The sequence below is a fragment of the Podarcis tiliguerta genome, assembly GCF_965153285.1.
Source record: "Podarcis tiliguerta genome assembly, chromosome: Z".
NCBI lineage: Eukaryota > Metazoa > Chordata > Lepidosauria > Squamata > Lacertidae > Podarcis > Podarcis tiliguerta.
Window position 1 is genome coordinate 29,535,138 of NC_139553.1, and position 27,818 is coordinate 29,562,955.

Consider the following 27,818-nt stretch of genomic DNA (forward strand, 5'->3'; position numbering starts at 1 on the left):
CTAATAGCGCTAATAGCGCTAATCCGCTAATAGGGTTGCTTCGCAAGACGAAAAAACCGCTAGACGAAGAGACTCGCAGAACGGATTAATTTCGTCTTGCGAGGCACCACTGTATATTAAAAGTGAAATACATCATAGGAGCATAAACAACACAAAACACTGTTGCTGTATGTAGGTTTTCTTTTATTTGTTTTTTATCTTATATTTTGGAAATGTACATCCAAGGTTTTTTTCCTTTAAATTTTTTGGGGGGCCCCAAGAGAGTGGGGCCCTAAGCTATAGCTTGTTTAGCATATACGTAAATCTGGCACTGCCAGGTGTACCCATCAGCCACATATGTTGCTGGGTCTTGGATACCCTAGCTCAGAAATATGAGTCTTGAGGGTTTCTAATGCTGGGTGCAAATACAGTACAAGCATTATGCCTACATGTTTCAGCATGGCTCCAAGGGTCTGTGAGTGACAGGTCTTTTGGAGCTCTGGAATGGGCAAGATGAACGTGGAACCATGGGTAACTGATGTCTTGACTTCAGAGTCCAGCAAGGACCAGAACACCAGTTGGTGAAGAGAACTGAGCTGAGTCAGAGGTTACAATATCAATGGTTAAGGAGCCAGACCACGTTTCTGGCTGAGTCCTGTCACTCGCATGCTAGTAATCAGGAACCCAAGGCTGGTAGGCAAGGAGTCCGCTGTACAAGATGCCACAGCACTGTTAATTTTTATTAATTAAAACAAATACTGTAGCTTAATAAAGTAGGTGTTCTTTTTCAAAAAAATAAAAATAGTTTCCTAATGGTCCTTACGAATTTTAAGTCCCATGTTATTTTATTTGTATGCTGAAAACTAATCTGAGGCGACAAAAGGTGGCCCTGTAAACAGAATCAAGAAATAATCGTAATAAATTTTCTCATTGCTTTTGTAGTTCAAAAAGATGTCTGAAATCCAAAAAAAGTTTAAATGTTTGCACACTGCTGTTTCATTGTGTGTGTTTTTTAAATGTACCAAATGTCTCATTTGCTTTCAGAATTATGGTCTGGAGACAGAAAACTTGCGAACTCTTTCCCACAAGCTGAATGCCTCCGCCAAAAACCTCCAGAACTTCATCACGGGTAGGAGGAGGAGTGGCCATTATGATGGCAGGGCCTCCAGAAGACTGCCAAATGATTTTCTTACCTCTGTGGTTGACCTCATTGGTGCTGCCAAGAACTTGCTTGCCTGGCTGGACAGGTAATTGAAGTGTTGTTGTTTTTCAAGATATGTTTGAAAGATACAAGACTGGCTTTGTATTTTCTGCCTTTGAACCTCTCCAGATGTTCTTGTGGAGTATGGTGGTTAATGGGTTAACCTCTGGAATGCTCTGTGCCTGGGAGGGACTTCTACGGGAAGTCACGTAATTCCTTTGTCTGTGTGAGTTACTTTCACTTTTCTCCGAGAGCAAGAGGAGAAAGCTCTGATGGAGTTTGCTGTATTTGCTTGTAAATAAACGCTGTAGAGTCGAAGTACAGTGTTTGGACTCTCTCCTTCTCCTTCCACACGAAGGCAACCACTGCTACTCTGCTATTCTGCCTTAGGTGAAGTTTTCCCAGAAGACTGCACGGAGGGGAAAGCAGTGTTTTCTGCGCAGGGAAAAGCACTGGACAGGCAGAAGTTCCAAAAGTTCTTTTCATTGTGCATGCACAGCGATTTGTGTTCATATAATGGTAGCAAGCCAGCTATACATGCACTCCTTTGTTTCCAATCAGTGAACGTCTCCCTGAAGTTTCCTGCTGAACTCCTGTAACTTGTTATGCAGCAAATGTTCTAGATTGTTGTTGCTTTTTTGCAAGTTTTGTTTTGTTTAAAAACATTTTTCAACCATTTAGTATTTTTAAAATTTCTAACTGGTGGACACGATGTACGATATGAAAGTAGTATCTGTGAAAACAAAGATACAGCCTAAATCTGGTAAAAACACATCAAGACATATGAAAGCAAATAATACATAGATTTAGGGGGCTGATACACATCAATCATGGGCCAATGTTATGGATCAGGAAAAGCCTGGGCAAAAAGGTAAGTCTTTACAAGATGTCTGAAGCAAGATGTCTGCTTCACCTGTAGTGGCAGAGCAAAAATGCATTCCACAGAAGAGGAGCAATAGCAGAAAATGCCAAAGTACGTGAGTGCTTCCTTGGATAGTAACAATGCTGGAACCTTGGGGAACCATTTCAGTGAAATGATGGGTATGGTGGATTGTCCAGTATAAATCCACCACTTAATGCACTATTATTTGAGTGAGTAACATGTTGCAGAATATACTAGCAAAGAAATACCAATCTGGAGGGTTCCCTTCCCTCTGCAACATTCAGTTTCCCCATTGTTCATTTGTCATGGCTTGAGGTGGAGTTTCAGGACCTGGCTGCAGAAATGGGAGTTGTTCTCCAATAAAATATTAATTGAAATATCACGATCAGCTCCCAGAGTGATAGGATTCTCAGCAAAGACTTAGCTATGGGCAGGTCTGTGACAGTTTCACATGTGTTTGTTCATATGTGTCTCCCATCCCATTTTACATTTTCATATAATGTCATGTAAACCATTTAGAGGGACACTTCTTCTTCTTCTTCTTCTTCTTCTTCTTCTTCTTCTTCTTCTTCTTCTTCTTCTTCTTCCATTAAGTGGTATATAGAAATCTTGTTAAGTCAGTTCAAATAATTAAACTAATCTGTGATTAAAAAAAATAATCCACATAGAAGGCAAATTTAAATAATTATATATCAATGCATTCATTTCTGAACATGTTTTATCCTTAATATGTATTTATAATGCATTTCGGTATGCTTTTTGGAGCTGGGAGATGTACTGCAAAATTCAGAGAAGTGTAAAATGGGAAGGATGGTGATTTTCTGATGTGCATTCTTGTCTGTGAGGTACAGATGATGTTGATTTGCTTAAAACTGTGAACCAGACAAATTTCTCCTCTATCCTTAAGCAAAGCACTATACCCAAGCAACACCACAGGGCTACACCAGAGTATTTACTGGTGGCCTCAACTGCAGTAAAGGTGTGGTCTGAAGCAGGTGGCCGTGACTGCCCACTGTTTAACATTTCCCGCAACTTATAAACATGAATATAAATAAATATTCATTAGGGCTTTACACTAGATCCAGCCAAATCATGAATCCCAAACTGACCTGAGATTCAGCTGCATCAGGTTACAGCAGCCCCAGGTTGAATAGGGTCCACTCAGAGTGTTTAATCAGGTCGGCATTGCATGACTGTGCAAGGCGCTTGAATCAGTTCAGGACCTGGATAAGGTTGGACTGTTTCCAGGTTGGATCAGGGCCACTCCCACATGATCACACCCCAAATCAGATAGGAGGGAGGATGAACACCTTATCATTAATTCTCTGATCACCTTATTATTAATTCTCTATGTGGCCTGAGTATAATACAGTCATACCTCGGGTTACAGCCGCTTCGGGTTGTGTTTTTTTGGGTTACAGCCGAAACCCAGAAGTACCGGAACAGGTTACTTCTGGGTTTCGGTGGTCGCAGCATGTGCAGAAGCACTAAATCGCGCTTTGTGCATGCGCAAAAGCGCCAAATCGCAACCCGCACGTGCGCAGATGCGCCGCTGCGGGTTGCAAACGCTACGGGTTGCGAACGTGCGAATGGATCACGTTTGCAACCCAAGCATCCACTGTATAAGATTTAAACAAGAACACTAAATGCCAAAGTTTGCATGAAGGAATGGAACGACACTCAGCAGAAAACTCATTTTACATTTAAGAGCTAAAAACCATCTCGGCACTAAAGTGAACCAACTGGTATCATTCAGGGGAGACTAAAAGTACTAATACCAGTCTCTAAAGATGGTAGAGCAATCTTTAAAATATTGGGTGTGTCCAGGTGATATTAAAAGGATGTTTCAATACTGTTCAAAAGGCCTGGAACTTACTTACTTTTAAGTATTTGTACAGTGCTGAAATGACATTAATTTGTCCAGCTCATTGAAAAAGTCTCTATTCATTTGGTATTGTTTTTAAATCTGACTTCAATTATTTTTGTAGTTTTTAAAGCTAGCTTTTTATTTTATGTCTATAATAATTTGCCTTGACACACATGTAGAAGGCAATTCACAAATAATATTTTTGTCCCTTTCATTGACAAAAGAAAAGGGCAGAACAGGGCACATGTTGGGTTCAACCCTGCTCGAGATGGTGAATTCTAGGTTTACCTGGAGTGAACAAATTCATATATCATTGGAAGGTGTCTGAGCAACAGTCCTATCTGCTCTTCAGGAGATAAGCAGTTATTGAGCAGGGAAGGTGATCTGCCATTTGTCAAGCTGGAAAAGGCAACATTTTCAGGCTGGATTCAAATTCAGGCAATCTCCCACCACCCCACGACTCTGCACCTCCCAACAATTCTTGAGTCTATTATTTGCAGCAAGGGTGGGGAACCCTTGGCTCTCCAGATGTTGCAGATGAACTACAACTCCCAGCAAGCATGGCCAATGACATGGGATGGTGGGAGTTGTAGTTCAGCAGCATTAGAGGGCCTCAGGTTTCTCCACACCTGCTTTGCAAGCATAAACATAAGGATCAATCTAACCCTATATTGTGATTGGGTCTCCAAGGCCCCAACTTTTCAGTCTGAATTTCATCGTATGTGTGTACACCATCCCTCAGTTATTTATATATTTGTTTATACTTACTGAAATTAGTATTCCACTTAACTGTAATTAAAACTTGTAAGCAGTTTGCAAAGAACTATAAACGGAGACTATACCCTGCTAACTTAGATTGTATTAGGGGACTTCTTATTTCAAACATTATTTCCCCACTCACTCACTCTCTGCCCTCCTTCCTGCACATGTGTATTCAGAATAAATTCTTACTGAGTTCAATGGTATTTACTCCCGGGTACATAAGTGTATACATTTGCATACTATCCCATATGTGGATAGTTAACATTCCTGTTGCATTATATTTCCTCATGCAGGGGAATTTTTTTAAGTGCAGGTGCTTTCAGTCTTTTCTTTTCTTTTCTTCTTCCTCTCAAACACATGGAAGATTGTGTCATGTGCCCATTTGAATGTATGGACTGAATTTTTTTAGCGTAAATGTCAAAGAATAAACACAGGACCCTCTGCTGCTTTCACAGAGCTTTGTGAAAGTCTTGTGAAAGAATGTGCACGGTCCCATTTTTAATAATTACAGTGCAAGAAGCCAAGATCAATGTAGGCAGTTGACTAGGTCTTGTAGAACCTGCCCTTTCTTTGGCCTATTAATAGTTTGGCATATTTCCATTAATACAGTGCAAAATTGTACAAAATCAGTGTGTACATGCTCATTAGTCAGACTCTCCTTATAGGAAATATGAATAGTGCATAGCATTAGACTGATTACCGGAACTGTAAATGTGAAGACTCCTAACTTGCTTTCTCTTTAAATCCCCTATTCTTAATAGGTCTCCATTTGTCAGTGTGACAGAATACTCACTGCTGAAAAATAACATTGTTCAACTGTGCCTGGAACTAACAACCATAGTGCAGCAGGTAAGAGCTAGTTAATCTTCTACTAAATTACTCCTAAATTACTTCCATAGTGGAAGGGCGCAGATATGTCTCCTTCCTTAGCTGCTGAGGCCTCTGCACAGGTTTTGTTGCGCGTAGGCAAAGCAAGGAACATCAAAGCAGTGGTTTCCAGCAAAAATGGGTTTCTTCAGCTTACAAAGCCTGACCCTTAAATGTTTCTCTGGTTTAAATCACAGGAATTACAGAGTTCAAGAACATATTCCAGCCAGGCAAAAATACTGAAGGAGAATGCAATAGAAGACCCATAGGAGAACATAGCCTTGGGAGAGGGTGTGTGATTCAGAAGGTGGTGTGGTGCAGAAGGTGGTGTGGTGCCCCCGCTTAGCCTGAGGTTTCTCAAAAACAATACCCCCCACAAAAAGCCACAAATTGTTTAATTAGCCAAAGGCCTGGGAGAAGAGGAATGTTTCTCCCTAGTTCTTAAAGACACCATTAAAGACATAACGAAGACACCAGGTGAGCCTCCACTTCCAACATCGTTGAAAACTTTCTACAACTAAAGCCACATTGCAGAATTATAATTGAATCAGTTCACAATATGTAATAATGAATAATGTAATAAGGAAATACAAAGTGCCACACCACCCAAAAAACTCCTAATTCATGGAATAGCTTCATCATTTGTCCATTTGCTGACCTTTCCTTCCCTAGAAATCACACTTCAAAACTCACCTTCACAGCGAAGCTTTTGGATAAACTCAATGACCCCCATACCATACTGAAGGGATGAGGAACCCATGGCTCTCTAGATGTTGGTGGACCTCAACTCCCATCAACTTTGACCAGAGGCATAGTGTGGGTGTGGGGTGCCGTGAGTGTCATGGCCCCAGGCACAATTTTGAGAGGGGGCACACACAGTCACCCGCTCAGCAGGCACCTTCATTGGAGCCTGGCTCTGCATCCGAAGAAGCTGCAACAGGCCTGAGCCCGGGGGAGGATAGCAGGTGAGTGGGCGGCAGCACAGCTGCCCACCCTCCTTGGTTGCAGCACACCTTGCACCCGGTGGCAGTGGCTCTGACCCAGGGGGTCACTTCTGACTCAGCAGTGGAAAGCAGTCCTCCTTGACCATGGTGAGGCATGCCCGGCTCAGTGGCTCCATCACCAGGTCAGGTCAGTGGAGAGAAGGGGAGTCAGTGGCAATGCTGCCACTCACTCTCCTTGACTGTGAGGCACTGCTGAGTCATGTCTGACCCGGTAGTGGAGTGCATCCTACCCAGTGAGGTGTGCCCAACCGCAGCAGCTCCACCTCCGCCACTGGGTCAGGACTGACCTGGTGACGTAGAGCAGGGGGACAGTGAGCAGCAAAACTGCCATCTGCTCTCCTCGGCCACGGCCTGGCTGTTGCAGCTCTGCTGATGGGTCAGGCCTGACCCAGCAGTGGCAGGCAGGAGGGGAGTGGGCAGCAGCTTCCCCACCCCTCTTCTACCCTGAACTGCAGGGCTCGGGAGGGTGCCCTCTGTGCCCCGCCCTGGGGGGGGCGCCCTGCTTGCTCACCTCAGGCAGCGCGGGCGTACACTCTGCCACTGTCTCTGACTGTTAGCCATGGTGGCTGAGACTGGGGGGGAGAATGGAGCTTTCATCTCTGTCTTCCAACAGCTTTTAGCCTGTCTCCTAGCAAATGCTGTCTGAGGCAGCCACCTCATTTTACCTAATGGTAGGGCTTGGCATGTTATATGTTGTTTGTCCCATATCTATGGCTAATTTAGTCTGCTGAGTGCCTCTAAGCATAAGAGAGGAAGAAAATTATATATTTCTGTCCATCCTCTTCACAGTTTTCATCATTCTATAAACCTATATCCCATGTCCTTCCTTGCCTATGTTTTTCCTCAACGTAACCCTTTGGCCTTAAGTAAATGATTCTATTGTTTAATTAACCATCTGACTACCTGAGTTTGGGCCCTTTTCTAAGCCGTTAACAGACTGCCTTTATACATTTGGGGAGAAAGCTCCGTCTAACCAATCTCTAATTTAAATGAGGTGGGTATAGAAAGCAAATAGATTTTTCTGTTGTGTGATATGAATCCCCAATCAATCTGGGCAAAGAACGCTTTGTGTTATCAAATAGAAAACCATCAGATTTCTCTGCCCAGTCCTGGTCTGTTCTTTGAAATTAATTCATTCCACTCTACAAAACAGGGGGGGAAATTTCAGATACACTCCACAACTGAAGGCCTTTATTCTCTGACCTGAAATAATTAGGTTTGCTGCAAAGGAAATTTGAGTTGCCTTTCTGATGCATAAATTAAAAGGAATGATGTTTGATTGGCATCGTTAGCTCAAAAGCCCAGCTGCGATTGATTTATCCTCTTGGTGTTTGAGAGTTAAATGGAAGCCACGTCTTCTAAAATGGATATTCCATTTGAAGTATTTTCAACTAGTACAGGCTGTGTATGTGTGTGTGTGTGTGTGTGTGTGTGTGTGTAAAAGAGAGAGAATTGCCTTGGGGTCCAGACGGGCAAGCTGATTGAATGCCTTGCCTTGCTACAGAAATGAAAACTTCAAAGGCATACTTGACCATCAAGTGTAGAGAGAGAGCCTTCCATATTTCTGTGCTCCTTGGATGATTGGACTGTGCCTCCCTAATTTCAGTTTTTGTAATCTTTCTGCATCAGAAGTGTGGACGGGTTTCACGTTTTTGATAGCTGGGGAACCCAGAATCACCAACTGAAGTCCTTCCATCCCAACCACCATACCTTCTTACTTATTTACTAGCTGGTTACTTTAATTACAATATTTACACACACACACACACACACACACACATCTTTCTACATTTTAAAAATAAAATGTAATCTTTTCATAAATGGGTGGTACAGGTGGTGACCATTTCATGCAGGGGTTTCATTCCCAGCCCCTTTGTGTGTAGCCAGAGCACACATAAGTATGCCCCACACCCATTCTGCCCTCTTTCTGGTCCAAAAGGACCCATGCATTGGTGATTTTGTGTCAATTGGACATGCTTAAAATGGTTGTCCACACTTACTTTTTGTCCCACTCTTTCCAGGCACAGGTCCACACTTTCCAAGTCTTGGTCTGAACACTTTTTTTTTTTTGCCCTGGAGTTTCCCCCCCGAAATCCCACTCTTTAAAGCTGAAGTGCAACAAACAGCAATGCGGGTTTTCCATGGATTGCCCTTTGCTCTAATTCAGCTTTAAAGAGCATGTATTCACAGTGGAAGCTATGGAGCAAAAAGAAAAAAAGGGGGGAAAGGATGCTTGGACGTGGAGCTTTAAAGTGTGAGCTATAAGTGTGGATAGGCCCTAATTTCAGACCCATTGAAATTAATGGAAGTAACTTAGTCATGTTCATTAATTTCAGTGGGTCCATTCTGAGCAACATTCTGTTGACTGCCACTCATGATTTCCAAGGTGGTTCATAAAAATGAAAATGAGTTGCCAATACAAACCAATATAAAGTTTGCCAGCTGAAGTTTTGCTCTCTCACCCATGAAAAAAGGTTCAAGATGCAACATGCATGGCAAAGAGGTCTTAATTGGCTATATTTCTTTAAAACATAACCTATCTGCACAAACTGGTTAAGCAGATTAGCCAAATCACAGTAGTCTGGGCAGGAAAGAACCAAGAACATAAGCAGAGCCCTGCTGGATCAGACCAGTGGCCCATCCTGTTCTCCACAAGCAGGACCTGAGCACAACAACCCTCTGCCTACCTGCAGCTCCCAGCAGCTAGCATTGAGAAGCATACAGTGGTACCTCTGGTTATGTACTTAATTTGTTCCGGAGGTCCGTTCTTAATCTGAAACTGTTCTTAACCTGAAGCACCACTTTAGCTAATGGGGCCTCCTGCTGCCGCCGCGCAGCCGCAGCACAATTTATGTTCTCATCCTGAAGCAAAGTTCTTAACCTGAAGCACTATTTCTGGGTTAGCGGAGTCTGTAACCTGAAGCGTATGTAACCCGAGGTACCACTGTACTGCCTCCAACAGCAGTGATGCAACAAATCCATCATGGCTATTAGCCATTGGTAGCCTTATTCATCTTCGTGAATTTGTCTTATCCTCTTTTAAAGCCATCCAAGGTGGTATGGCCATCACTGTGTCCTGTGGGAGCAAATTTGCACCATGTGCAAAGGTGTTTTCTTTTGTCTGCCTTAAATCTTCCAGCATTCAGGTTCATCCGATGACCTCTGGGTCTCAGGTAATGAGAAGGGAGAGAATTACTCCCTATTCACTTTCTGCACCTTTGTCATGTCCTCTATTAGTCCAACCAGGCAGGGCACCTTTGTCATGTCCTCCATTAGTCCAACCAGGCAGGGCAGCATTACACACCTGGCTCCCCAGTGCCTTGTGTCTCTGTTGGTTACTGAGAGGGTGAGGGGTGAGGCAGCAGAGAACTCAATGCAGGGTGGGAGCAGCAGCAGCAGGAGTATCAGATTCAGCATTCAACATTCAGCTTCACTGGCTGAAATCCCCAAGTTCTAATGTTTTTATGAGAGAGGAAGAAAAACTTTTCTCTTGCTACTTTCCCCATGCAGTGCATGAATTTATACACTTTTATCCTGCCGCCTCTTACTTGCCTTTTCTCCAAACCAAAAAACTCCCTCTTGCCTTGATAATTTTGATTGCCATTTTATGTACAGGCAATGACGGTTTTAGGTGAGTCCAACTGACGCATGATTGCCACCACATGTTTTCTTTTGGATCAGGAAGAGGGAAGAATGGGAGTGGGAAATAACAGCCCGGGGTGCTTATGTGTGCTCCACCGATGCATTTGGGTGCAGGAAAGGAACCCCTGCACGAAATGATCGCCGCCTGTGTTCCAAATTAGTTCTCCAATAAGTGGTGGCAGGGGGTGGGGAGAGATCTGATCCTTCCCCTCTCTTGGGCCACAATTGGGGCTTCCTTCCCACCAAATTCCTATTCAGCCCCCAAATAGGGTGAGTAGCAAAGCCTACACGGTAGAGGGCAATACCATAAAAGAAGGAAGAGGGTGGAATGGGGCTAATTTAAGAAGCCTGGCAATGGCCCCTCCTTGGACTAAACAGTCTGCATGCCTAACCCTAGTCCTCCCCTGGGAGAAAGCATTGGAGACTTCCTTTCGGGAGAGGAGGGGTGTGGCAAATTCTCTCCCACTTGAGAGTGGAAAAGGCATAGTTGAGAGCAGTCACTTTTTGGTGATGTAACTAACTCAGTAGAATGCTCTCCCAGCACAGGGTGGGGGGAGCTGCCTAGCTCCTTTTCTTTTTGTTTTGGAGCACCAAGTGAAAACTTGGTTTTTTTGGAAGGCTTTTAGCACTGGGTGAGGCTCTTTCTGCTAACTGGAGGCTGAAATCCTCCCATTTTCAAGGGATCATTCATTCTCTCCAGATGTGAGGGAATTATCTGATTATTTTGGGGGCAGAATATGAGTTTCACAAATTTGTGTATGAGTGGAGGGTTTGGGTTATCTCATTTGTATATGGCGGACACCAGGCCAGCCATTGAGCTTCCTGGCTGAGTGGGGGATTTGAACTCTAGTCTCCCGTGTCCTAGTCTGACACTTTAACCACAGGAGCACTCTGGCTCACACCGCATAAATGTTTCACCAATCATTTTGACATCTGAAAGTCAGGGATTATCCACACTTCTACTTGTCCTGTGCCTAGAAATGGAAACCGCTTTCCCCTGGAAAATCTGTTCTTAAGTGCTAAATCAAAACAAACAGCACTCTGCAAAAAACCTGAATGCCATTTGTTCCAATCCAGTGCTAAACCATAATAATAATAATAATAAAGATAATAATAAAGATGATGATGATAATAATAATAATTAAAAAAAATCATCTCTTGGGTAACACCATCTTGTATAGGTGCTGTTCCTTGCTTCCCTGCACGTTGGGATTGCACTGCTGAGTTATTTAATTTTACAAACGGCCTTTTGGCTTTACTCCAATAAAGTTGAATTACCAAAGAGAAATAGGAACCCCAGGAGAGGAGAGAAACAGACAAAAAACAGCCAGAACTGCAGTTTTGTATAGCTTAATAAAGCTTACCAAACTAAAGATGATTCCCCACAACCAAAATTAGACAATGCTCCCAAGATAAACATTTGTTACCCGTAGCATGTTGTTTGATTTAATGTTTGTAATTTCTAAAAATACTGTAGACATTTCTTATCTTCCCCCACCTTTTCTTCCTTTAAAAAAAAATCCTCATTTTACTAAGAAAAGAAACAAACAAAAAGCAACCATTCTTTCCATTACATTGCAGGTTGCGTACACTGTTGAATTACATGCTCACACTTTCTTTTCTCCTTTTCATATCGTAGAACAAATATTGTACAAAGCCCTGGTGGGGGGAGGTGTCTTCTAGTAAGTAAATGGGGATTCTCCATACTTCCAGATTAATAATAATAATGATAATGGAATTTATTGTATGTTGTTGTTGTTTTTATTTATTATCTATCCCCTCCTCCTCTCACCCTAAGATTTCAGGGAAGATGACAACACTTTAAAATGCAACATTAGAAAAATGTTGCAAATTACTGTAATGGACTGACAGGACATGGAGGAATAGTGGAAGGCACTAGCTTGGGAACTCCCAAGGGAAGAAGAACCCAGGGGCTGGTGGTGGTCAAAGGGAGAAGACGAGGAAGAAGAGCTGTTGGATGTTGAAAGCCTAATTGGACTTAGTGAGCTGGGAGAGGCTGTGGCAGAGAGAGGCCCCAAATCTGAAGCTGACGCAAGAGGAAGGTGGTCAAGAGACAGGGATGAGTCAGGCTGGCGAAGAAGCCAGGGTGTCCCCCACTCCTGCTGTGATAAGCTCCCTTTCCCCCTAGTCTCCCAGGACTAGAATAGGTATGAAGAGGGAGGAGCCGAGATGGGCATGTCAGTGGAGTCTCAGATTGCTTGGGAAGGACCTGGGAGAGATTTAGATAGCTGTGGGAAGACATATCTGTTTGAGCAAATCATTGCTCCATGTTGAACATCCATGCCAATGTGGGATAGCAGGTAGCGTATTAGACTAGGACCTGTGAGATCAGGATTCAAATCCTCCCTTCACAAGATGGTTGTGAGAATAAAATGGAGAGGGGGATAACTGTAGGGAACCTTGAACTCCTTGGAAGAAAAAAAAGATGGAATATAAAAGTAATAATAATACAAAATGAAGTAATTTTTCAGCAACCTTAATGAACTGTATTTGTAGAATAGACACAACCCTAATTATAATATTGTTCAGTACAGTATTGTAAAGGAACACTGACTAGCATCCAGTGCAGGGCTAAGTAACTGTCCCATCAGCACAAAGACTTCTGCTTGCACAACACTTTCCCCAGTCTCCTCTGTGGGGGCCCCCTGGCCCCCACACCCTAGAAGGGTTAGGGGACGCACAAGAGCAGGTTTAGGGGGCACACAGGCAGAAGAATGAGGAGAAAGTCCTCTTGTGCACACATAAATTATTGTTCTGATGAGATACAAGCCTTGCTATCAACTCTTGACTGCTGCCAGCTAGGAGTTGGAAAAGATGTGATTCTGGTTAATGAGAGTGTGAAAAGCAGGAGCAGAGGCTGAATGGGTCAATTGGAGATAACCAGGGGCACTAATGTGGATTTAGCAGATTGCCTAATGAGGAATAGTGCTCTGGATTTTTGAGCATGACAGTTGATCAGGCCCTACTTAACCGTAATTCCTCCATTATTAAAGTTAACCATCCTGTTAAGCTCTATATCAACAGAGTAATAACAAAAATCCCAAATATTTTCTATCACTCAACATATAACTGAATTTCAGGGCACAGTTCTAAGGCTGGATGAGAAGTAGGTCATATAAATAATATAATGATTACTCAAGTCAAAGCATTTTTTACCCAGATGAATGTTAATTTCACAATTGCCGCTAGAGTTTTAAAATCATACGGCTTGTATTAAAATTGCTGTTAGATTTTTTATTATTATTTAAAAAAAAGACATTGCAGGTTTCCCTTATAATAATGATTTTCCTTTCTTTTTTTTTCTTTTTTTGAAAAAAAGAGGGGAGCGTGAAACCCTTTGCAAGGTAGCACACCCCCAAAAAGCCAAATTCAACGCCAGAGGCTGATTGCCTCCTAGTCACTGTGCAATTATATCAGATCTCTTTGGCTTGAAAGAAATCTTCTGACATTTCAGCTTAAAGAAGAGAAAAATCTAAAGAAGTCGCTGAAGGGGAGATCTTGTGGAATGCTAGACTTGAAGCAGATAACTTGGCAGGTAGAGAATTTTGGAATAATCCTTCGGGTGACAAGCCAGATTTTTCTCAGAGAAGCTGTTTTTATTTCCCACAAAAGCCTTTTGTAGGCAAGGCATGTCACATTTGGTTAATACAGGAGAGAGTCAACAGCATTGTACAATTTGCTTCTATTCTCATCCAATGAAGGCTGTGATTTATTTACTTCCTTAAGTATTTTTTAATCATTACATCGGTTCATGGGATGCACCTTCAGTGAGTGAACGTCTGTTGTGGAGAGCTCCACACACATTCATGCCTTCATGTAGGTTATCTACATACAGCTGTTATTGTGTGGGTTCTCTTGTTGTGGCTAAGGACCCCAATTCAGCAGAATTAAACAAACAAAGCAGGACTACAAATTCCACCCCACTAAAAGAGGCGACAATATCCTTTAACATGTGGTTATATAATCTGCAGTATATATTCCAAGGTCCTGGAAGGTACGTGAACAAATGGTAACCTTTCTTAAAAAAATTGCAAAAACTAAATACAAGAGCATGTACAATAACATCTTCAGAAGTGCTCCTGTTCAGAGTTCCAGGCATCAGCCTCTGTGCCTCCCCATTTAGCTTTATGGACTCCAGGCTGTTGGATTAGGCTTGTTTTAAGGACTTCTACAACTTTCACCTGCGGGAGGCAGTGGAAGACAGGAGTGCCTGGCGTGTACTGGTCCATGGGGTCACGAAGAGTCGGACACGACTAAAAAACTAAACAACAAACAAAAACAACAACTTTCACCATTGCTACCATCCTTCCCAACTGTCTGGCCTCCCCCTCACTATTTCTCATCCTTGATTCTTATTCAGAATTTACATATATGATTAGCAGCGCTATAGGAGACCTTCAAATCTCCAAGTCTGCCTCTAGTTATTATACTGGGTGAATGTCTTGTTCCTTTCCTTAGGCGGTTCAGGACTTCTCATCATTAGTTTCCTCTTGGGGCTTAAGGTTGCCTCTGCAGCTGCTACTCAAATTCTCTTTCTTCTGCTGCCTGCTTTATCCAGCATGGTTTGGGTGCCTCACACAGAGTTCTTGGTTGTAGCTGCTCCTCTGTCATTGTGGCCATCTCTGTATTTCTTCTGTTTCCTATGACAATATGGTAAAGTGATTTCTCTTGGTGCCGCCATTTCTCTTCCTTCAGCCGATCTTCCATTCTTCATGCTAGCAGAGCCAGAGTTTTCCCAGCATCTCCCCCCGGCCATGCCACATCATTTCTGGCCTGAATGCGTTTACACCTGCCTGGAACAGACCTAACATGGAATGGAGGTTGTACACAACCACAACCACCTCCAGGCAGTTCAACCGACCACTCCAAAAGCCTCTGAAGATATTTATTTATTGATTGATTGATTGATTGACTGGAATGGAAAATTGCTCTTCAAATGATATGTCTGCAGATGGACATCCAGGGATCTCTACAGCAGGACAGGTGCACCCAGTGGTCAGGAATAGGAAGGCGTGTGCTTGGCTTTCTCCCTACCACAGTTACAGAATCAGTATAATCTGGACCAGATCAACGTGGTGAAGCAGGTTCAAGTTCAGATTCCACCCATCTTTCTCTTTGTGTGACCTTCAGCCAGTCATCACCTCTTGGCCCAGCTTACCCAACCTCATTATAGGAGAAGCAGGATAAAAAGTGTAATCAGTAAAGAACAAATAAATATTCAATCCGGGCTGCATAATTTTCCACGTGCAGCATGAAGGCAACGAAACACATCTGGAGATACAGTTTAAGTGAATATATATTAGAGGAAATTATGTGTGTTCCGATATGTAATTGCAAAGGTAATAGTGGCTACATCAAGTACATCTCTTTGGAGCTGAAATAAAAGCATTAATGCACCTGAGCCTTCCTGACCACTTATATTAATGCACATGAATGGTAAAGATAATTCTATGCGCAGTTCACTAAGAAGTGAAAGTGGTTGTTAGCATTATTATTTCCATTCTCCCTGCCCAGCTTTGTTTAGCCGAATATGATTTGAAGTGGTATTTATATTTCCTTTCTGTTTGGCTTCTTTGCTAGATTTCCGGACAGAGTAAGAAGGCTTACAAGTGAGCAAACAAAATTAAGCAGAAATTGCAGAGATGTCCCTATGTGACTCTGGGCTGGTGTGTCTATATGAATGTACGATTGTGTACGTGCACAATGAGAGGGGACTGAACCAATGTACAAGATAAATGAGAATATTTTGACCATAATGCCAACTATGTGCATATCAACATGACCTTATCATGAACAGAACACAATCTGGCAAGCTTTATTGTCCCATGGCTTCTGTTCATTTCAGTGACGTTAGAGTGGGAAGATTCATTGGTGAAATGAAAAGAAGATATGTAGCTCATTTCTACAGTTATGCATAGGTAGGCTCAGAAAGCATGACTAGCCCATTGTTTGATCCAGTCAGGCTTGTAGGCACTTGATGTGAGCATTTTCAAAAGCCTCCAAGATGCTAGCATTTAATAGTGACCTCCCACGCCTCTCCATTCCCCAATATCATATGTCAAGGACTTTGAGTCTGGCAAAGCAAGAAGTTTAGAAAGTGGTGGCAACTGCTTCCGGGACTCTAGAGGAGCATCTTTCCCTACTGGGCATGGGGTTGTCAGTCTCGGAATCCCCTATAGGAAAATGATACTATTCACATCATTTCCACTAGTGTTGTTTTCCCAGTCTAGTCCCATCTCTGACTGGGGTCTTTGCTGTGTTGGGTCTTAGGAATCAACCATGGCCACCTCCACCACTTTCCACTTTGCCAACCATGGTCATTCTTGACCTTTGGGAATGCGGAGGTAGGAAGAGGTAGAGGATGAATCTTACAAGACTGAGTTAAGCATTGCCTGGCACACCCTGCTCATGGAGCAGGGCTCTGCTTGACCCAGTCTTGGCACAATAAAGCACAATCTTTATTTTTCAAGTGCCTCTACAAGAGTGTCTCTCATACAGCCTTCAGAGGCAAAAGTGGCAGAGCAATGAGTGTGAATTTTACCTTTGTACAACAGGGTAGCTTCTACACACACTCCTGTAGCTTGGCTCTATGCTCCATCAATGCTAACAAGGAGCAATTTCAGAGTTCAAGGGCACATTCCACCAAGTCAAAACACTCAAGAGGGGCACAAAGTGAGGCCAGTGAAGGGTGTGGTCTGGGGGAAGCAGGTGTGCTTGGAAAGGGGATGTGGCCTTTTGAAAACATACAAGGGCCAGATGGAGATGCGTGAAAGGTCGCTTTTGACTCCTGGGCTTGAGATTCCCCATCCCTGTTTTATATGAATTGCTAGGAAAGACCCCGTCTGAAACTCTGGAGCATCATATCAGTCTGTGATCTGACTTGGTTTGAAGCAGCCTCCTATGTTCATGAAGGGACGCAGGTGGCACTGTGGCTTAAACCACAGAGCCTAGGACTTGACAATCAGAAGGTCGGCGGTTTGAATCCCCGCAATTGGGTGAGCCGGTCCCTGCTCCTGCCAACCTAGCAGTTCGAAAGCATGTCAAAGTGCAAGTAGATAAATAGGCACCTCTGTGGCGGGAAGGTAAACGGTGTTTCCGTGCGCTGCTCTGGTTCACCAGAAGCGGCTTAGTCATGCTGGCCACATGACCCGGAAGCTGTACACCGGCTCCCTCGGCCAATAAAGTGGGATGAGCCCCACAACCCCAGAGTCGGCCACGACTGGACTTAATGGTCAGGGGTCCCTTCACCTTTACCTATGTTCATATTCTCACGAAATACTCAGGTAGGACTCACTATAAATCTGAATGGGATAATAGTAATTATTATCATATTTATTATTAGTTTCTTTTTTCACCAAAGTGACTCAGAACAACTTAGAGAAGCAAACATTGAAAACAAGAGCAATCTATATTATCTATTACATTTTGTAGCCAGTCCGATTCACAAGGAGAACTGCTGGCACAATTGCAAAGCCAATCAGGGTCCAGTATGGTTTCAAATTGGATGGGGGACTTCGCGTTGAGATTCCTGCATTGCAGAAGGTTGGACTAGATGAGCCACTCTGCAGCTCTATGATTCTGTGCCCAATTTATTCTGGAAACAATCCACAGATTCTCAGCTAGGTTTAATATTTCATTTTAAAGCCCCAACATTATCATGGGCAGGCCCCGAAGAATATTGTAACTACAGAAAATTGGCATTTTGTTTAATTGCCAGCATGTGGGTGGCGCTGTGGGTAAAACCTCAGTGCCTAGGACTTGCCGATCGTATGGTCGGCGGTTCGAATCCCCGCGGCGGGGTGAGCTCCTGCCCTGGTCCCAACTCCTGCCCACCTAGCAGTTCGAAAGCACACTTAAGTGCAAGTAGATAAATAGGTACCGCTTTATAGCGGGAAGATAAACGGCGTTTCCGTGTGCTGCGCTGGTGCTGGCTCGCCAGCTGCAGCTTCGTCACGACTGCCCCGTACGGGCAGGGGTACCTTTACCTTTTTATTAGATCCATAATAATACATTTTGCGTTATTTAGCTAAGGTATAGCTGTTGACATAATATGATACACACAAACACACACACACACATAAATTCATGTGTGTATACTTACAAATAGAGGTTTGTTTTTTCAAACTTCTGTGATTTTGTATCAGTCTATTTTCCCTTTCATATCTGAGTTTTTGAGTTCTGTAATTTCAACTATAAAGTGACACTATCCTGACACTGCCTGGCGTGCTCTGGTCCATGGGGTCACGAAGAGTCGGACACGGCTAAACAACTAAACAACAACAACAATCCTGAACACAGTCCTGGCCTGCAAGCAATACCTTGGAAGGAATGCTGCAAGAGTCCCTCTTACCTGGGAGTCAGCTCCACTGAACTTAATGAGACTTATATTTGAGTAGACATATATGGGATTGCACTGTTAATCTCATTACTGCACTGTTAATCTCATTATTTTCAATGGAGTTTATTTCCGCATGAGGAGTTAGCCTCCCAGATGGTGCTTCAAAGGATAAAATTGACAATTTGGACAAAGGCATATATTTATGCAATTGATTGTGGTTAAATGGCTTTCTCTGTGTAACGTGCAAACCACTGATCTGGATGTTTGATCTAGATGTTTGATTTTCTTATTTTGTCTTCAGGAGGATGAAAATCTCTGAAATATTTCAGCCGTTGCCAAGGTGTTTCAGAAAGTCTTCTATATCTGTAAAAGAAACCCCTCAATACTAAGTTCCTGTATTGTAGCAAAATCATATTATCTTTTAGATTTTCATTACAAGTGCATGTTATTGCAGGACAGGATCTTCAAATTAACAGGCTAGCAGATATTCACTAAATTTATCTGCTGTCAAAGCTTGCTAAAGAAAAAATGGGAGGAGGGGTCTTGCTTTTTAATTATGCAGTCGAGCATTAGCAAGGTAGACTTTTCAGGCGTTAGCTGCTCTCCAATAAAATACAGCAGTGATGGTGCACCTTAGACCTAGGGGCCAAATGCAGGCCTCCAGGCTTATCTGTGTGGCCCCCGTAATGCTCCAGGCCACACCCATCCCCACTGACCCTTCTTCACACTTCTGGTGTTTTTGCCTGGCTGGAATGTGTCATTGAATTCAGATAAATGCCTTTTGCTTACCTGAATGAAAAGTAGAGAAGGGTGTGTGTAGAAGATAGCTCTCTATACAAAATTTACATTCCTTATTCTGCCCACTTTTGCTGCTGGTCCCTTCCACTACTGACATCTAACCTTGAAAAGAAACTGGGAGTTAAATGGCTGGACTGCCAAACAGATAGCATTTCCCTCCACTATCTGTCTTTCACCAGGAATAATTCTCTGCTTTCCGGCATCTTCTCCAAATTATTGTCTCTATTTTCCTTTCCAGCTGATGTTGAGAGAGTACTATTTAAAAAGTGTCCCGCTGTCCCACCATGACCTCCATCACGTCTCCAGATAGTACAGGTTGCTAAAATGTTGCAGTGCACAAGTAGATCACTAGTGACCGAGGCCCCACTTATGCATTAAAAGCAGCATCATGGGTTTCCCCAAATAATAATGGGAACTGTAGTTCATCAAAAGTGCTGAGAGTTGTTGAAAGATACCTTTTCTCTTTAGAGAGCTACAAATCCCAGAGTGATTTAGCAACCAATCCCTCTTCCCAGGAAGCACTGGGAATTCTGCCTCTGTGTGCGGAATAATTTAAATTTATTAAATTTATTTCCCCCCCAGGCGCGGGGGGGTGGGTGGGTGGGTTAAATTTAAAGTTAACACCAGAACACCCATTCTGGTGTTGCCAACCTCTGGACTCCTCACAGACACATCTTATGTTCATGTTCTTTTAATACGGTGCTTCTAGGAGGAGGATAATCCAAAGGCATTTAATGAATAACTCAGGGGGAGCAGACCTGCTGCCCGCCAGGTGTTGCTGGACTTCCAACTTCTGCCAGTCCCAACCAGCGGTTCTCCTAACAATTCTCAGTACCTTCAACAAGCTACAGTTCTCAAGATCCATTGTGGAAAGCCATGAGGGATTAGATGAATTCATTGAGGCAGTTGATGATAACCGTATTTTCCACCCTATAGGACGCACTTTTTCCCCTCCAAAAATGAAGGGAAAATGTGTGTGCATCCTATGGGGTGAATGCAGGCTTTCGCTGAAGCCTGGAGAATGAGAGGGGTCGGTGCGCACAGACCCCTCTCGCTCTCCAGGCTTCACGCAGCACTCCGCAAGCCATGGGAGCCTGGCGCTGGGCTCCCACGGCTTGCGGAGAGTTGTCTGCATGCCGAAGCCTGGGCACGCTGAGCTCAGCGCGCCCAGGCTTCAAACTTTGCGCAGCTCTCCGCAAGCCGTGGGAGCCCGGTGCTGGGCTCCCAGGGCTTGCGGGGGAGCTGCCTGTTCTGGGGGCTGAGGTCGGGGGAAGCTCGGGCTTCCCCCGCCCCAGCCCCGCGCCTGGGGGGGAAATAATTCCCCCCTTTATTTCCCCCCCAAAAAACTAAGTGTGCCTTATGGGCCGGTGTGTCCTATGGGGCGAAAAATACGGTACTTGCCATAATATAGATCACCTGTATTAGCAGAGGTAGTACAGTGGTACCTCGGGTTACATACGCTTCAGGTTACATACGCTTCAGGTTACACACTCCACTAAGCCAGAAATAGTGCTTCAGGTTAAGAACTTTGCTTCAGGATAAGAACAGAAATCGGGCTCCGGTGGCGCAGCAGCAGCAGGAGGCCCCATTAGCTAAAGTGGTGCTTCAGGTTAAGAACAGTTTCAGGTTAAGAACAGACCTCTGGAATGAATTAAGTACTTAACCCGAGGTACCACCGTATGTCTCTGAATAGCAGGTGCTTGGAAACACTAGTAGGGAGAGTGCTGTTGTACTTATGTCTCGCAGGTCATGTGACTCACATGGGAGTCCAGCACCAGAAGATAGTGTCCTGGTTTGGGGGCACTTTGTATTGGAGGATATGTGATTGGTCACAGTGACAGCAGAATGCTGGACCAGATGGGCCTTTGTCTTGGCTCAGCAGGGTTCTTCTTACATTCTCTTTCTAGGTCAGAGCGGAGAACCAGAACTTTGCTAGAACGTTGCTCAAGTTTTCTGGTGGACACCATTCACACAACTTGTTGAGAGTTGAGAGCTGAAAGATGCAGTCTTTCAAGTGATCAGTGTGCATTGTCTATGGCAACCATTCTGACAAAAATGGGAGTGGATATTGTTGTTGTTTTCGGTCCACAAACAATACCTAACTGATGACTCCCCCACCTCCCACCCATCTGCATTGTGCTAGCTTTACATTGAAATTAATGACTTCTGCATTGAAGTGAATGGTGTGAATAATGTAATAATAAACAACGTATCTTTTGTTGGAAGCCAAGCTGCGGCAGAACAGAAATAGTACTCAAACATGGGGCAGAAGGGAGATCAGAGCCTTCTTATGCCCAAAATGTATCTATAGGCCAATGGCTGCAATTTACAAAATGTCATCTGTCTTTGGAAATGGGGAAGGGGCTGTGTTTTCCACACTGTTGCAACCCCCCCCCCCCATCCTGTAGTGTGAAATTGCATTTCAAACTAAATCAAACAAAGAAAATATACCCAGGAACAACTTCTGTTGCATGTGTCAGGAGCTCTGCTGGATCCCAGCCATTATAATTAAGCACCACAATATATTTTGTGATTCTTTGCAATCCTAACCAGTTTTGCAAGGGAACAAAGCTGACATTGGCACTCACGTCTATGCTGTGGAGCTGCCAAATACTTTAATTAGCCTGCATTTTGCTTATTCTGCAGGTAATTTTTAAAGGAGTCAATTAACAGAAATGTTTTTTGTCAGTATTTGTGATCAGTTGAAATCTGTTGTTGATAATATTTAATTTGCTTGTGGCCAGTAATTACGATCAAACAGAGCTTTGTTCTAGCTAGTCTGAAGTCACATAGATGAATTAGTTCACTTAGTGCAGGCATGGCCAAACTTGGCCCTCCAGCTATTTTGGGACTACAACTCCCATCATCCCTAGCTAACAGGACCAGTGGTCAGGAATGATGGGAGTTGTAGTCCCAAAATAGCTGGAGGGCCAAGTTTGGCCATGCCTGCACTAAGTGAACTAATTCATCTATGTGACTTCAGACTAGAATATGACAACCATCAGCTCAATACACTGTTGACACTAAGTCAGGCATGGCCAAACTTGGCTCTCCAGCTATTTTGGGACTACAACTCCCATCATCCCTAGCTAACAGGACCAGTGGTCAGGGATGATGGGAGTTGTCATATTCTAGGGAGCAAATGTTATTCATTTGTGTTTTTAAAATGTTATCCCTGTGTGGTTTTAAAATCTCAGGATTCAAAATACTGCATGGAATATATACGGTTAGACTGGCCGACCATTTGAAGGTTGGGGCATCAGCTACCACATATTCCTTTCTGTTTGTTTATTTATTTATTAAATGCAATATTGATTTAATTTAATATTTGTATGTATCCTGGCTCTCTCACCCAAGACACACAGACAAAGACACTCACTTGGAAGTAAGGACAATATATTTATTCAGGCAAGTAACATTACAGGCTTGGCAGTAGACACAGGATCTAGGAGTCAAAATTCAGGAATTCAGAAGCAGGGCATGAAGTTCAGGACCAGGGCATGAAGATGTCCCAACAAAATTACCTACCTTTCCTGCCAAGCATTTGTAGATGAGGTGTTGTGCTCTCACTTGTGGGACTCTTGCTTAGTGTGAATATTGGGGATTGCTAGCACAGGCTCCATCAGTTGGGTCCGCTCCCATCTGTGAAGGTGTATCCAGGTGACAAGCCTGCCCCCTCTTGTTCAGACTGTTGCTGTTCAGTTGCTGCTGCCTCCTGTTCTGCCACTCTTCTTGGTTGATCAGAGCCCTTCCTAGTCCCCAGTGAGGCTTCCCATGCTGCGGGAAGGCTGGATGGTAGAAACAACATCCCTGCTCCCCCCTCAAATGTGGTTGAAGTCAGGGGTAGAAAGGGGAGATCTCGTTCCTCCAAGGTCCTCCCGTTTCAGTCCTCCCTCTGTTTCCTGCTCTTCCAACAGATCCCACTGACCAAAACCTGATCCTGACAGCACTGCACAGCTCACAACAATCTGCCTCTTTTCCAGCAAACCATCTGAGCTCAAAGCAGCTAACACTAATTCTTATTCTGAAACAAGACTTGTCTTTAATGAAAGCTGCCATGCTGCAGTTGTAAAACCCTATCTTTCAAGTGCAATAAACCTTAGGCAGAGAAAACCAGTGCTCCCAGTGGAGAAGTACACCCAGTGTCCCACTTCCCCTGTCCTTTGGTCCAGGTGATGTGCGTCTGTAGAATGAACACAACCCTGTTTATAACACTGCTCGCTATGTGCAGCATTGAAAGACAACATCATGGTGACTGTCCTTGGGCAACACAACATGACATCCACTCGTAAGATGGGGCACTTAGGGGTGGTGGAGAATCATAGAATCATAGAGTTGGAAGTGACCACATGGGTCATTTAGTCCAATGCCCTGCAATGGAGGAATTGTTTGCCCAATGTGGGGCTCATGTTCTACTGATTGAGTGAAAATGAAAGTGCCCCTGAATGAAGATATTAGCTGGGGCCTTCCGTTCATTTAGCATTATGTAGCTGTTTTCCTGCTATCATGTGCTTTGCATGGTTCTCCTTGGTAGGTCTATCCAAGCACTGATCAGATCCAAGCCTGCATAGCATCAAGTGGGTGGCTGCATCATTTGCACTCCTTTAGCTTTTCCTCACATGGCAGGAAAAACTCTTGATATACACATAATTTTCCAATTAGGTATATTAAAATTATGCATGCTCTGGAGAAAGCAGGTAGCATTCTTACCCTCTCCCATAATGTTAAAACCTGAAATAATCTAATGAAGTTGAAGGGTGGAAATAGTTCAGACAAAAGGAAGTATTTCTTCATACAGCACATGGATTTGCTACCGAAAAATTTACTGATGGCTAGCAATCCCCCCCCCCAAAAAAAACCCAGTAGTTGACCAGAGAGTCTGAATACTGCATCCACAAGTGGGAGCCAACACTCTATAGTCACGTTTCCTCAAGTTTAGAGGCAGTTGTTGGGGAACACAAATAGGAGAGTCCTGTTGTGTACATGTCCTGATTGGCCAATGTAGGAACAGAATGCAGGATTCTTCCAGCAAGACTCTTTCTACATTCTTTTTCATTCATCTTGGTTGGTTTTTTCTCTTTGATGTGTATGATTAACCTCCTTTAATTGATAAAAGTTTGAACTGAAAGCATCTTTGTAAATTCAATGAACATTTAACCATATGAAAGAGAGGGGTTGTTGCTGTTTGCATCCCAGAAAGAGCAGGGAAAAGCTTCCGAGATTTTCTTATAAACCTTAAAAGCAATTTGAATCAGTCATGGCTAGAGTGGCGCATTATTTTCAAGGAGTTGTTAACATAGCTGAGGCAAAGTGCATTTCTAAGGATATTAAATACTGCTTCTCTCTCCCTCCTGTTGTTACAGGATTGCACAGTGTATGAAACAGAAAATAAAATTCTTCACGTGGTAAGTACACATTTTGACTTTTTTCATGGTTGTGCTTTGCACATGTCTGTCCCATATCCATGTTATAATCTTGTACATAGGATCTTATTTTTGTATTTATAACCCACCTTTCCTCCTTGGAGCACAAGGGGGTGTACAGGGCTGTCCCTGTAACAATATTGCCTTCACTGTTTAGTCTGAGAGACATTGTCACCCATTGTCATACATCGTCACCCAGTGAACTCTGGGGCAGCGTGGGCATTTGAACCTAGTTGCCCAAATTCTAACCCAACATACTAATTGCTGTCACACAACTCTAGGTTGTGTGTGTGGCTGAACCGAACAGGGTTTGTGATAGAGGTAAGTCTCCCCCTGCTTTATCCTGTCTGTTCCCTGGAATGGCCCTTCTTTCAAGATATGCCCTGCCTGAGCTCGCAGAACCATAAAACAGAGAGTATGTATAGCTGAAGGAGTATTGTTCAGTCAGGACATCAACATCTCACTCCAGGGGCCTTCTGGCAGATCTCTTACTGCGAGAAATGAAGTTACAGAGAACCAGGCAGGGGCACTTCTGCCCAGTGGAATGCCCTCCTGTCAGATGTCAACCTTCAGGAATACATCTGAAGGTAGCCTTGTATCTGGAAATTTCTAATGTTTGATTTCGTAGAATTGTAGAGTTGGAAGGGACCACAAAGGTCATCTAGTCCAACTCCCTGCAGTGCAGGAATCTTTTAGGGGCTTGGACACATGACCCTGAGATTAAGAATCTCATGCTCTACTGACTGAACTATCCCTTCCGTCATGTTTCACTACGTTTTTTTTTATATTCTGTTGTAAGCTGCCCAGAGTGGCTGGGGCAACCCAGTCAGATGGGCAGGGTATAAATAATAGCATGATTAATAATAATAATAATAATAATAATAATAATCTGGGGTTATATAAACTCATAAGCTTAGCTGGAGTGAGGGGATTCAGACAGTACAGTGGTACCTCGTGTTATATATGCTTCAGGTTACAGACGCTTCAGGTTACAGACTCCACTAACCCAGAAATATTACCTTGGGTTAAGGACCTTGCTTCAGGATGAGAACAGAAATCGCGCAGCAGCAGTGCGGCAGCAGCGGGAGGCCCCATTAGCTAAAGTGGTACCTCAGGTTAAGAACAGTTTCAGGTTAAGAACGGGCCTACAAAAGTAATTAAGATCTTAACCTGAGGTACCACTGTATAGCTGCTGTTGAGCCCATCTCAGCCTGAGATTCGCTCATCCCAGTAGACCTTTGTCTAAATCTTTGTCCTTGTAAGTTGAACCCACTGATTGAAGATCTTTGCTCTGGAGCAACAGATTTGTATATCATCTGAGTGACAGCCCTTCAGACATGGCTGTCACATGGTCGGTTCATCAAGCCTCTCACTATCTGGAAGTAAGGCCCATTGGACATGGTGGATGTTAATATGCGCCGGAAGAGGCTTCAGAGCCCTTGTTTGATTTGAACCACTTTTAAAATAAATAAGAAGAATTGAGAATCCGGTGCAGTAATGACAAAAATTCAGCCTGGCAAATAAGTATACTAAATTCACCCAATTGCCAATGTTAGTGATCTGCTGTATATCTGAGGGTCTGAAATAATAATAAATAAATCTGGTAATAATAAATATTTCTTCCAATTATCATTATTTAAAATAAAATACAATACAATAAAATAAAGGAAGTGGATGTTTCTACATAAATTTATGAAGTGAAAAAAGTCCTACCTTGTTCAGTTTCCAGCTCTTTTAATGATGGATTTTACCATAGTATTTAATGAAAAAGATACTCAGACTTAAAAAAATAACGATACATTTTGATTGTTGCCATTCCTCTGGACAAAATTTCATATTTTTTTGTGCACGTGGAATAAGAGGAGGTTCTTCATTTTTTGAATCTCGTTTAAAATTAGCAAACTGCTGCTTTGAAATAATCTTTAGGGCTACCTTTTGTAAAAAAAGAAAAAGAAAAGAAATTCATTTCTTTTAAGCAAAGATGTATAATTAACTTTGTAGGCAGTCTACATTCCCACTAAGCTATAGTAAATGTCACTTTATTAAAAACTCAATATAGGTTTTAAATCAATATTGACTGCCAAGTGGCTTCAAAGGAGATGTTGTAACCATTTGGCTATTTATAGAATGGTTTTTAAAACAAAAACCCTAAACCCTATTGATGCATCATGGTAATTATTATAGTCTTGTGTGTCAATAACTCACAGTGGGATTGCAGTTCTTTATAGATTATGCTAAGGGTAGTTTTTTAGCAATTTGTCATGCCTAGAATTTCATCAGTCAATGACAACTGGAGTGTAGATTTTTCTAAAAACAGGCAAGCCCAGCAGTAATAGAGTTCTTGCTTCTTTCACACACTCGAGAAGAATTAACAAAAGCGGTTATTTAAAATAATAAAAAAATTGACCATTTGATGAGTAGGAATTATTATTATCATTTAATTTATATACCACTTAATTGCCGAGGTTGCTTTTAAGTGGCTTACAAGTGCGAAACCAAAGTAGGCGTAATTAAAATACAAAATAAAACAATTTCATCAAAACATTAACATAAACATCAAAAATTAAAATGTATATAACTCAAGCCCATCAAAACAGCACAATTATAAACAGTTAAAATGGCAATTAAAACAGAAATTCTCCCTCCCCACCCCTCACAAAGAAATAGTTGGTGAAATTTAACTGAAATTGTCAAGAGAGAGGGGAGATGGCACTTGTCCTACTTAACCTTATGTTTTTAACTTTAAAGAAGGCCTCTGATTCCTGCTCTGTCTACACACTGTATATTTAAAGCACATCAGCCAAAGAATCCTGGAAACTGTAGCTGGTTTTTTTTAAGGGTGCTGGGAACTGTTGTTCTGTGAACTATGGTTTCCAAGATTTAGGAGAGTTGGGGATCGGGAAACAGCCTGAAGCTGCCACCACAACTTTCTTCTGGTCACACTTCTTAGTAAGAGCACACTGGTAAACAACAATCATCTCCTGAAAATGTAAAAAAAATAAAATAAATCCCAACCTGGCTGAAAGCAGCAGA

At 42.9% G+C, this 27,818-nt stretch overlaps 1 protein-coding gene across 4 annotated transcripts in view; it reads left to right on the plus strand.

The window, feature by feature from the left end:
- LOC310669448 (connector enhancer of kinase suppressor of ras 2-like) overlaps window positions 1–27,818 on the plus strand; it is a 314,320-nt gene that overhangs the window by 122,047 nt on the left and 164,455 nt on the right. For 2 of the 4 annotated variants that reach the window (XM_083423485.1, XM_083423484.1), the window contains exons 3-5: window positions 1,024–1,226; window positions 5,454–5,541; window positions 24,726–24,767. In XM_083423485.1, coding sequence (XP_083279611.1) covers window positions 1,024–1,226; window positions 5,454–5,541; window positions 24,726–24,767 — 333 coding nt within the window. Of the gene's footprint in view, window positions 1–1,023; window positions 1,227–1,411; window positions 2,154–5,453; window positions 5,542–24,725; window positions 24,768–27,818 lie in introns of those variants that run through there. The other 2 variants (XM_083423487.1, XM_083423486.1) reach the window with 2 other exon arrangements.